This window comes from Adiantum capillus-veneris, chromosome 23, assembly GCF_014529385.1.
Source record: "Adiantum capillus-veneris isolate H3 chromosome 23, ASM1452938v2, whole genome shotgun sequence".
Lineage (NCBI taxonomy): Eukaryota > Viridiplantae > Streptophyta > Polypodiopsida > Polypodiales > Pteridaceae > Adiantum > Adiantum capillus-veneris.
This window is the reverse complement of record NC_140953.1, coordinates 136,704,516-136,717,137: the sequence shown is the minus strand read 5'-3', so window position 1 is coordinate 136,717,137 and position 12,622 is coordinate 136,704,516. Positions and strand designations below refer to the sequence as shown.

Sequence of the window (12,622 nt, the reverse complement as noted above, 5' to 3'; positions counted from 1 at the left end):
GCCTTATCATCCAATTTTCTGCGCTGCACTTGTGGCACCAAAGCATATGCCAAACAGCCAAAAACACGCATGTGCTCAATAGAAGGTTTTCTATCATGCCATGCTTCATATGGAGTAATAGACTGCAAAGCTTTCGTAGGACACCTGTTAAGTACATAAGTGGCACACATGATGGCCTCAAGCCAAAAAGAATGCGGCAAAGCTTGACTTTTGACCATACATCGTGCCATTTCCGTTAGTGACCTGTTTTTCCTCTCAGCAACACCATTTTGCTGAGGTGTATAAGGCACTGTACATTGGTGTTTTATCCCACGACTAGCCAGAAATGCATTAAATTCATGAGACATATACTCCCCCCCTCGATCGGAACAGAGGGTGCCCATAGTACATTTTGAGACATTTTCAGCCATAGCCAAAAATTGTTTGAAGCACATAAAAACTTCGGACTTTGCTTTAAGCGGAAATACCCATGCATGCCTGGAGTAATCATCAATGAAAGTCACGAAGTACAGGTAATTGCCCAAGGACGGAGTTTGCATGGGCCCACAAACATCACTATGCACAAGCTGCAACCTGCATGTGGACCTAACTGAACCATCCTTTGGAAACTTAGAACGCTGCATTTTACCCAGAATACAGCCTTCACAAACATGTTTGATAGGTGCTTCAAGAGGCGGCAAAGAAGCAACCATATCAGATTTCTGCAAACGCAGCAAACTGGCAAAATTCAGATGACCAAAACGTGCATGCCAAAGTTTTGCATCTGAAATAGCCCTTGAATCTGCAATAGCATTTGCAAAATTTTGTCCACACTTGTCATACAAAGTGAGCTTATACAGCCCACGGCACAAAAGCCCAGATGCAACAATTTCATCACCAAAACTGAGATCATGAACTGTACATCTGTCATCCACAAATTTGACTACAAGTCCAAGTCTAGCAAGTGCGGATACAGACAATAGATTCTTCTTGATCCCAGGTACATAAAGTGCATCAACAAGTGTGAAGGAACTGCCATTAGCAGCAGTGAGCACAATCTTTCCAACTCCCTGAACTGGATAAGAGGCGTTGTTGGCACAAGTGACTGAATTCCCATGAGGGACAGACTCGAGAGAGGTAAACAATTCACGATGTGAGGTAATGTGCTTTGTAGCACCACTGTCGAAATACCACACATGTGAATCTGCAGCAACTGACAAGCATGCATCATGGACAGCAGGATTGTAAGTGCACTCTGCGCTAAAAGCCCATTCTGCATCAACATCAGCATCACAATCTCTATTCACAGAAGACTCAACAATGGCTGCATTTGTAGTGGAACCAGCATTTGCAGTGGAACCACCCTCTTTCTTCTTAGCCTCTTTGGCCTTCAACTTAGGACACGACTTGATCAAGTGATCATTGGCTTTACAATAATGGCAACGCATCTTCTTTTTGCCCTTATCACCAGAATTGCCAGACGAAGTGCTGCCAGCAGAAGCATTAGGAACAGAATTTTTGCCACTCGCAGCAGAACCATAAGAAGTGGCTGCATTACTGTCACCACCCTTTCTTTGAGAAGCAATAAAAGCCTGTTCAACTGCACGCTGCCTAGTCCTGTTTTTTCTAGAAAGTGACTCTTGCAACAGCAATGTGCATAATGCATCAAACTTGACAACTTCAGGATTTCCTTGGGTCATCAGTCTCCAAGTACTAGCAAAAGTCTGGTAGGAATCTGGTAAGGCATCAAGAACAGTCTGCACAAGGGAACTGTCAGAAATGACTTCACCTGCAGAAATGAGTTGCTCATTGATATCCTTGACACTAGCAAGGAAAGTGTCCATATCATCTTCCTCATGCATAATCTTCGACTCTAGCTCTTTACGCAGCAAAGCAATTTTAGCCTCATTGCGGCTTGCATAAAGACCTGCTAGAATATCCCAAGCCTGTTTTGCAGATTTTGCTGAACGGATGTGAGGAATAATGGTGCGCTTCACAGACAACGCAATCAATGCATGAGCCTGCGCATCCTTAACATCCCAACGAGCTTGTTCTGCTGTAGGCAAAACAACTCTAACAGCTGCAATCCTTGCAGCAAGACCTGCAACATCCTCAATATCGCCTACATCTTCAGAACCAGGACGTACATCAATGCCCTGCACAATGTTCCAGACACCTTTTGACACAAGAACGTGTTGCATCATATAAGCCCACATAGGGTAGTTGTCCCCATCCAACCTGTCCTCAGCAGCAAACATCTTGAACACATCTGTGTTGTTGTTGTCAGCCATGGTAAATGCTGCACCTGATGTGAAAACTGCCCGAAAATAGGAGAAATGGAGCGGGAACAACTTGTGCTATATAGCACAAATCGTAGAAGACTATAAGGCACCTGTTATGCAGAAAACGGCACTGACAGGAAATTTGCACAAAATGACGAAATAACATGTGCAGTACTGCCCGTAGTGGAAACGGAGGCCGAAATGAGCCCAAATCAAAATTCTGAGCAGACCAAGCTCTTCGAGCTCTCCCAAAATATTTGTCGACCTGCGAACGCTTGCCAAAGCTCACTGAAATCGGAGAAAGTGAGCAGGCGTGTGCTGGAGCAGCTGGCGACTAAGCCCGGGAGGACGTGACCTGCTCTGATACCAATTGTTGGAATTAGGGTTGCAGAGAAACACACACAGCTTGGAGAAGACGAAGGAAGCTCAAGGCACACAATAGAGAGTGTGTTACTTAGTGTGCAATGGAAAGATAGATAGCCCTAGAGTGATGGGCGTATATACAATGCACGGGGGAAAAAACCTCCTAAAGAGGGAAAAAATGCCCCGGCGGTCCTAGTGTGTTCACACACATCACTACCACATGTATATGGTAACAAATGTGTGGTGATCAATCCTCACATATACAAAACAAATCTCATCATCACATACGATGTAGTAATGCACACTGAAAAATACATATATAACAATCCCAAATATGCAAAAGAAATCTCTATACAGGATCACTATGTGATCCATCACTACTGGAAGAATCACTATCATCGGTCTCATGATCGCTAGTGCCACCACCACTGGTCCGAACCGTGGGACTACGAATGTCGCCATCTCCGCGATCGTCACCATCATGGCCACTGATTGGGCCGCCGCTCCTCTCAGCCTCTGGACATCGCCCCTCGGCCTCTTGTCGAGCCACCTCTGTCATATCAGCCTCGCCATGCTGCTCCTGTATTAGTTAGTGAAATAAAAAAAGAATATATTATAGTTACCATGAAAAAAACTACAAAGGAAAACAAGGATACGTACAAGTGGATCTGGAGTGTCAGTAAGTGTCTGACACAAAGCACGATAGCCGCAGTATGTGGCGTACTCTATCTCATGTGTTGTCGGTGCACGACCATAGTCTTTCGTCTACATTGAGACACAACCAAAGACTTATTAATTTTTGCATTCAATAATACTACCTTTAAAAGTTAAAATGTGAGTGGTCTGTACTCACAAATGTGGCCACAAATCCATCCCGTCCCATCCTCCCTAGTCTAGATGTGTGACGTAAAGCTACTCTCTTTCGTGTTGCCTCCTATGCAAATTTGAATAAACAAAATAACATAGATTAGAGAAAAGTTAGAATCAATCTAGAAAATTTCATATTAATTCTAATATATATTATCAAAGGCACACACCTTTTGTTGGGGAAAATTAATGCATAGGCGCATCTCCTTGCGGAAGAATTGCCATGTCTCCATGCAAATGGTTGCCTTTCTCTTGTTTGACAACACCAAACAATAGTGCCTGTTTATTTTTAAAATTACAATAAGCGTCAGAATATACCATATAGCTATTAAACTTTAATGTTTTGTTAACTTTATTGAATTTTTTATTTTGGTCATTTGATAAATGTCTCATGTTTTTATGGTAATTGAAACTCCAGATTCGGATCAATCAGAGGGTACACCACCACCTCCTACTAGTGGTAGCCGGGGTGCACAGAGTTTCGATACTGCACATGAACCCGTTTACGATGATTTCTACTATGATTATCCTCTTATGTGCTGGTGTGCTTGTTGTTGTGGCACGTATCGTAGGCCACGACGGGAGTGCTTTTCACATCAGATGACTTATGGTACTTTTGAGCGAGCACCACCACCTGAGGAGCGACATCGACCTATGGTATATTTTTTATCTCCCTTTGTTTGATATTGGAGTTTTAAAAATCAAGGTTGATATATATAATGTAACTAGATTATATATGTAGGTATATTCACTTGATGAAGAGGATGACTTTACTACCAGTGGTGCACATGTCTCTCGCACACGGCAGGACAAGTCATTTGTTCATTGCAGCTCGAGGTTTCTCGACATCCTCTACCTCCTCCATTGGAGGCTGAGATGGGTGGAGATCATCCGTTGCCTACTCATTTACAGGATCTAGTACAGAGCTAGGATCGTAGACGATACAGAGGTTGGCAGGGAGAAACACTTCCTTTAGATGGAGTGGTTTTTGGCTTTTGGGGCAGTCGCTACATGATTTCTCCGTCCACCATCAGTGGAGGGGGATGAGGCATCTTTATTGCACAGGATTTGCATGTGCCCACTCATTCAGAGGTCACCCTTATGTCTTTTTGTGGACCTATATATAGATGGGGTCCATGGCATCAACTCACTCGCTACATCCAAAGCATGACTGCTTATGGATTATGTCTCAATGCAGCCTCTCTTTTTGCTAGATGGATTACACATGCAGAAGGCCAAAGACTCTATGTTGATGGAAGACCTTACTCTCAAGGAAATATAGCAGGTTTAATCAATAGTAGTCGAGGGAGAAGTGCAAGAACCAATTGCACATTTGTGGAGTGTGAGAATAGTCATGAACCAAGACATATGAGTAGGGATGTACCAAGATATATAGTTGTCCATGCTATTAAATCATTACGTGTTGGTGATGAATTGCTAGTCAATTATGGACGGCGTAGACCTCCATGAGCACCCTTAACATATGAGGATTGAGAGCTCATTGTATACAATTCCTAATGTTATTTTGAACTCTTGTACCCTAATTCTACACTTTAATTTGCATTACGTTCCGTACTGTCGCTAATTTATTTTGATATTATTTTTTGCTATCTCCAAATGTTATTGAATTCCATGCACATCTCTCTCTCCTTTTATATAGAAGAATTCTATTGATACAATCTTCTTTACATTCAAATATGTAGATTCTAGTTTATGACATTGATAACGTCACAAATCAACATTCACATGACGTATCTCAAATGTCAATAGAGTGCATGAGGATCCTACGCAGGAGTGATCCTAATATGTATGCAAGACTAAAGGAACAATATTCTAAGGACTTTAATGGACGTGATGATATCTTTGATAATGACGATGGCATGGCTGATTTTATTGAGGATTGGCATCAAAATGATAGTGCGAGCGATATTCCTAACAACTGACACTACTAAGTGCAAGCTTACTTATTCTTAATCTTCAAAAACTATTTTGGATGAAGTAATGTATCCCATTTCAACACTATTGAAGTATGTATACATCTAACATATTTATTTGTTACACTCTAAACATTGGTGTTTGTTATTGATCATATTTTTAATCAACTTGCAGGCTACTCTCTCAAAAGTTCTTGCCAACAAGCAATTCCCTTCCTGCATCACACGATGAGGTGAAAAAGATGATAAGTAGTCTTGGACTTGACTATTCTTCATGTCCCAACAATTGTATTTTATATAGACATCAGTACCAGGACAGTGTGACGTGCCCAAAATGTCAAACGCCTCGTTATAAAGATGAGAAAGGTAAGGTCCCTAGAAAGGTATTAAGACATTTTTCCTTGGCTCCGCACATAAAACATATGTTTCGAAGTCTCGATTAGCTAAGCTTATGACATGGGGAGCGGAGCATAAGAGCAAAGATGGAGTAATGGGAATTCCACAAGATAGTCCTACATTTGAGCATATTGATTCACTACGGCTAGATTTCGCAAAAGAATCACGCAATTTAAAGATCGGTGTAGCATTAGATGGAGTGAATCCATTTTCTATATATAAAATCAAGTAAATGGTCTACATGGCCGGTGGTAGTTATTAACTATAATCTACCCCCATATCTTAGTATTAAGAAAGAGCATTTAATGCTCTCACTCTTAATCCCAGGAAAGCAACAACTTAAAGACCTGAATGTATATTTGGCTCCTTTCATTGACTATCTTCAAGATTTGTGGAGAGGGATTGATGTCATGGATATGTCAAGAAGCATTGGTGAAAGACAATTCATTGTTCGTGAGATTTTAACATGGACTATCCATGACTTTCCAGGGTATGGTTTTTGCTCAGGTAAATGGTTTAGATGTATACATTTTCTCATATGTTTTTTGTACATTTATTGCGCTAATAATCTTTGTTATGTTTTTCATGCAGGAATGTGTACCAAGGATTATAAAGCTTGTCCTGTGTGTGGTGATTGGTTGAGATCAACTTATAGCAAAAACCTCAACAAAAATATATATCTTTGACACAGGCAATTCTTACCTGAAGAGCATCATCTACAAAATAGAAGGCAAGCCATACATTTTAACGGAAAGGTAGAAGAAGGGAAATGTCCAATACCAAACACACCAAAGGACTCGTATCTAAAGTGGACTGTTGGACCCGCTATCGATCCGGAGTCGGAGATCATAAGCGGTGATGATGATGATGCTGTGAAGGTGCGAGCTAGAGGAAAACGTTCTTTGGCTCAAAGTCCTTCGATATGGTACACTTTGGAATATTGGAAGGATTTGACAATATGTCATCTTCTTGATCCTATACATATATTTAAGACTTTGGAATATTGGAAGGATTTGAAGATATGTCATCTTCTTGATCCTATGCATATATTTAAGAACGTTGGTCATTCGTTATGGCAACACCTTGTTGGCTTGAAAAACACAATGACATCAAGAAATGACTTAAAGGATCAAAACTCAAAGCCTAATCTATGGCCACTTTTTGATGAAACTGGACGTGACACAACCTATGAGCCTATCCCATGGGTACACAACGCAGAAGAGGTGCAGACTATCAACAAGAGGATTCATTTGATTTGTACGCCTATAGGATATGGAGCATCTTGTTGAAACATGTTCACTTTAAATGACAAGAGCTTGTTTGGTTTAAAACACATGATTGGCACAATTTTGTGAAGGTAAAGTTTTATCAATCTTCGTAAGTATTTATTTTCTTGTATGTTTTGTTGATTGCATAACCATGTATACATTATGTTCTACCCCTTGTTATTGATGGATGTACTACCCAAGGACTCCAAGACATAATATATCGCTTTGGATTGCTTGCAAGGTATTTATCGCTTATTAAATTTTAGTATAAAATTCTAGTTGATAAGTTCTTAATTCAAATATAACTTTAATATCTTCTTTCTTTTATTGATAAATGGATTACATCTAATGAAAGTGACAAAGGGTTAATTCCACAAAAGAAGCGTGAATGTATAGAGCTTCTTTGTTTAATGGAGAAGGAAATTTCAACCTCCTTTTTTGATATCCAAGTTCATTTGCTAATCCATCTAGTGGACGAGATAGAGCTTGCTTGTGTTGTTTCTACTCGATGGATGTTTTGGGCCGAGAGATTTATGGGAGTACTGAAAGGTTGTGTACATCAAAAAGCAAGACCAGAGGGTTCTATGGCGGAAGGATGGATGCTTGAAGAATGCATGTATTACGTTTGTGAATATCTTGAGCAAACCAATTTTGAAGCTCCATGCGTATGGATAATGAGTCTTCTTCTACCATGTCAGACGAGGTATTGTCTGGTAAGGGAGTCTCTTTTCAACTTAAGATCCAAGATAATTTAGATATTTCTACTTTCATTATCTACAATAGCGAATGCATGCAACAATTTATTGAGGAGTACAAGGAGAAACTTGTGAACCAACAAGTTGGCAGATGTTAAAAAAAAGGAGATCTAGATGTCAAACCAACATAAATAACATCGAAGACGTACCTTCTTTCATGGATTGGTTATACACCCGTATGCAACGGGAGGATAGAGATCATAAGATAATCTCAAGGGAACATAGAGAGTTTATGATCGGATGTGAAAGAAAGGTAACTTTTGAGTTTTGAAAACTTTAAACTAAACAAGCAATATTCTTTTTTTTCTTATATCATTTATATATTGATTTAGGCTCGAATGTATACAAACATGTGAACTTATGGCCAACATATCTTCGAATAAAAGCTATTGACGACGTACGTCTAACTCAAGATTCTTTCGTTGTTGCCTCTTTCAAGCAAATTATCACATGCAAGTTCAAGAGACATAAATCTTGTTGATAGTGAACTTGGTTATGGGGGAACCATAGTTGACATTTATGAAATATCGTATCGGATCTGCAAATAGGTGAATGAAATCCCTCTTCATACAACAATGACATGTAGATTTCTTGAAGTTATATATAATTCTAAAGTTTTGATTCGTGCATTTTCACAGATGATTCTAAAGGTGGATTGGTTTCGTGCCGAGTATAAAGGCAATAGTGCCACAATGAGAAGAGAACCGTCCAAATTTTGGTCCGTCGACTCCTCGAAGTTAATGTGTGCAACAAGAGAGCCTTACATTCTGCCAACTCATGTTGAGCAAACGTTCTTTTACAAGAACCCACATTCTCATCCATGGTGGCAAGTTGTGCATGTCCAACCTAGAGGTCGTCAGTTGTTTGATAGCGTTGACCCTGAGGAAGCAAATCAGGATGAATTGGTAACATCCGCGAATCTAGACACATCCATGTTAGAGACGAGTTTCCCTTGCCGATCATGATGACATTGTAGATGATGATAACGATAACCATCCGTACTCTGACACTACAGACACCGAAGAGGAAGAAATAGTGGATGTCGAGCACATGGAGGAAATGAACGTCAACATAGATTTAACAGCAGATGAGTTTGAAGAAGTAAACAAAGATAATGAAGATGAGATTTTGTTGACGGTTAATCTCAGAGATGACGATGAGGACTATTAGCCGTGCGTGTCAACTCACAAATCAGCCTATATTGGGTAAGATTTAATCTCACAGTAATTCAGTTTGTTAAGTCAAATCTTACTAATAAGGGTGGGTGGTGGGGAGTCTCGTGGTGATAGCCTCATATGGATAGTGTCAGGGTTCGATTCCCTTCAGACTTGTTTTTCTTTTTGTAGATATGTACAAGGTAACCAAAACACGCCGTTGCCCAAGATACGAGGATGCTGCCATCGACAGTGAAGCCCATCTGAAAAGCCTAGCATTTTTGCATGACAGATCAGCCTTAGCATTTTTACATTGCAGATCAGCCTCAGCAGTAGTAGCAAAAGACAAATCAGCCCTAGCGTTAGCAGATTTCATAGCAAGATAGCAAATCAGCCCTAGCGTTTTTGCATCAGCATAACCATCCAGCATTTTGCACATCTATCGCGACGAAACCCAGATCTAGACCAGCGTTTTCAGTTTTCAGCAATCAGACTCCACCGTAGAATCACCGAACCTTGCGGATCTCACCTTTCCGCAGCAGTTCCTCGCCACATGGTCAGATCCACGAGCGTTTGCAGTTTCAACCCAAAAAACGCAGATTTTAGCATCTGCATTTTCAGCGCGTTGTCGTTGCATCATTGTCATCGTCATCATCATCGACATAGAGTCAGAATTTAGTAGATAAAAGATTCACAGATTTCAACCATAGCGCTTCTCAGATTCCAGCCCGTCTCGTTGTCGTCCTTATCATCGTTGACGTTGTCGGCAAGTCCATAGCATATGATTTAGTCTCCATTATGTGTTGATCATCAAAGATACTGGGGAGAAGGATTATGGGAAATCATAATGCTTAATGCCTAATTTGCACTAAATAAAGTTTAATCAAGCACGGTAGTGGATCATTGTGTAGTCCATTCTAGGGCATAAGCCAATGGACAAGATACAAAACAAACAATGAATTCACCACCCTCCCTTATCGTGAAGCTTGGCCATCCAAGCTAGGAAGCATCGGTGCCATCTAGGAAGATGGCCCCTGCAGTGACGTCCACTATAGCCTCATGCATCCTATTCTCATCACATACGCACCAGCAGTCACGGCTGCATCGCCACGCTAGTGGCAATAACCACATTTAACATCAACCTCTTCACCGCAATGTAGTTCTCGCTCATACAAAACACAATTGCAGCTGCGGAAAGGATACCTCCATAGTTGGCAGAATCGCACAGGTGCAAGGCACTCACCATATTAATAAAAACATGGCTTCTCTCGCTCGTGCCCACGTTCCAGGAAGTTGTCGGCATCACGCATCTCTATCACATAAGTATATCAACAAAGAGCATTTTCAGAAAGATTATAACGGGACTAAACTCTGCCATTTTGGGTCTCATCATGGAGTAGTACCTATTGGCAGTTTACATGGAAGAAGCAGGCTCTGTTTTCATGAGAGCAACAAGATGGCTTTTGTGCCCTCCACAACAATCTTAGATAAAAACAGGGCTATTTCAAAGAGAAGAAGGAAGTACAAAATCTTGGCTGTGTCAGCTGATAAGCACAACCTACCAGGCTCTCCTCCCAGTTTGGCAACTTTGATCCGTACCTCCTCCGTGGATAGTACTACATATCAAAGCATGTGTTTTGCTTTGGAGAATCTTCATACAAACAATGTTGCACATCAGAGATAGGGTGAGAAAATATTTTTCTCACATGCACATCCATGAGGAAGTGCCGAGCTAGGGGCTTAGACTCTAATTTCAATACCTTACTTTTCTTCATTTGAAATGATGTGTGTTGAAGTTTTTGACATGATGTGGCTCTTTGGGAGAGCTTCGCATGCAATGTTAATTCTTGGAATTTTCTATTTCTAGCCCTATATAACATTGTATGTGTCACTTTTGCAATGACCCTCACTTATATGCTCGAAGAGTGGGTTGAAATGTTAAGGGGAGAATGCATCTCTTTGCTGTGTCGGAGCTTGGGAGTGATTCTTTGAGATAGTCCATGAGGTGGGGTCTGTTTGTGGTCCTAGAGGTCCTTGGTTTGTAGGATTAGCCACCCATATAGGTGGGCACCCTTCTTCTTTTGGGGGGGCTGGCCTCTTGCCTTGCTAATGAGCCCACCATACAGGCCTGCAATAAGGTTGAAGGAGGTCTAATGAGAGTGGAAATGTGTGAGGATCGTCTGATGCACGATAGTGTGCAGCTGATGCATGATAGCACACAGCGGGCCAGGTGCGATGTGTATTGGAACCTAATGCTCACCAGCAACAGCATGGTACAGGGCGGCCAATTGGCTGGTATGGAAGGATGGGAGTCTCGGACTCGCCTGACTAACGATGCAAATGGGTGGGAAGTTGTTTCTCACACCAGAAGCGGAGGCTCTATGGTGCTTACTAAAGGGGGTGGCTGTCAAAGTCATGGACGGCGACCAGGGGCTGCCTGGGTTTGTGGAAAAGGAGCCCCTTTCTGGGTTACTCAATGGAACTGAGCAAGGCATGTTGAAGGTGAAGATATGCGAGTTAGCTGGTAAGTATAATGGAAAAGACAACAGGGGTCTCGTAGTCATGATGGCTGACCCTTGAACTCAATTTATAGGAAAGTTGAGTGCACACAATGACTTCGTATGGGACCTCGCACACAAGAAAGATCAGTGTAATAGAGTCCAGATCACTACAACAAGGCAAGGTACTGAAAAGAACGGGGTAAAACTTTTAGCGGTGTGTGCGAACCCGGTGAGGTGTTGCTGAAAAATACATGGGAGGAAGAGCTGGTGACTAATGTAATGCACGACCCGTATTGCGAGCAGGCGGGCTTTGGTGAGCACCAACCCATGTCTTATTCGAGTTGCTTTGTTTGGCTAGTTGCTTGGATTGGAGCCACGACAACAAAATGCGAGGTCAATGATGATAATGGGTATGCTCGGAGAGTGATTATGCACATGCTTCTGCTCATTAAACGGTGTTGGCTAAGATGGGGCCACCGGACTCATGGTAGCGAGGCAGCAAATAAACTATACGCCTATTGCCGACAGCAAGGTAGGGTGTCAAAGTGCGAATCTAAAATGCGCGGAGGGCAGTCAAGCGACTTCGGCTGGCTGATTGCTTGGAAGTGAAGGCCCAAATAGGTGCAAAAGGCAGCCTATGATACTCGACAGCCATTGGGATATATCGATGGAAGTAATGCATTGCTCGGACAGTGCAAGGACAGAGAATAGTGGAGCGACTAGATTCTCTTATCTGGTTGCTTGGACAAACAGTTTGGCAGCAGATGCTGAGGCTGAGGCATATTGCTCATGCTTATGGACATTAAGAGATGTTGGCAAGGATGGAATCTCTACAGTCGATAGGGCAGCGAGGTGACGCATAACAGTTTTGTTTCATTTGTCTTTCCAATAGACAGAAGACATACACACCATGTACATTTGATTTGTCTCAAATAGTCCCAAGCGGTGAGCATGATAGAAGAGAGGAAAAATCATGCACCCAAACAGTGCACGGTGCACCCACTCGTGAATTTTGCGAGAGTTGCCTATAGGCTGCCTCTACTATATGCTACACCTACTCAGAGAGAAACTCCGACCGATTTTCACCTTGATAAATCGAGAGTCGAGAGACGAGAGAGAGAGA

The 12,622-nt window shown here is 41.8% G+C and overlaps 1 protein-coding gene and 1 pseudogene across 7 annotated transcripts in view; one reads left to right on the top strand and one right to left on the bottom strand.

The window, feature by feature from the left end:
• Positions 1 to 12,622, bottom strand: part of LOC147428662 (uncharacterized) — a 55,561-nt gene that overhangs the window by 27,237 nt on the left and 15,702 nt on the right. For 2 of the 7 annotated variants that reach the window (XM_086497205.1, XM_086497198.1), the window contains exons 2-5: positions 3,662 to 3,770; positions 3,478 to 3,558; positions 3,285 to 3,389; positions 2,145 to 3,204 (exon numbers count right to left, since the gene is read on the bottom strand). The exons of 2 other annotated variants lie outside the window; for them this stretch is intronic. In XM_086497205.1, coding sequence (XP_086353331.1) covers positions 2,974 to 3,204; positions 3,285 to 3,389; positions 3,478 to 3,558; positions 3,662 to 3,724 — 480 coding nt within the window. In that variant the 5' untranslated portion in view covers positions 3,725 to 3,770 and the 3' untranslated portion in view covers positions 2,145 to 2,973. Of the gene's footprint in view, positions 1 to 2,144; positions 3,205 to 3,284; positions 3,390 to 3,477; positions 3,559 to 3,661; positions 3,771 to 8,716; positions 8,854 to 12,622 lie in introns of those variants that run through there. 3 more of the 7 variants (XM_086497201.1, XM_086497199.1, XM_086497203.1) reach the window with 3 other exon arrangements.
• Positions 8,420 to 9,060, top strand: LOC147428663 (uncharacterized; annotated as a pseudogene).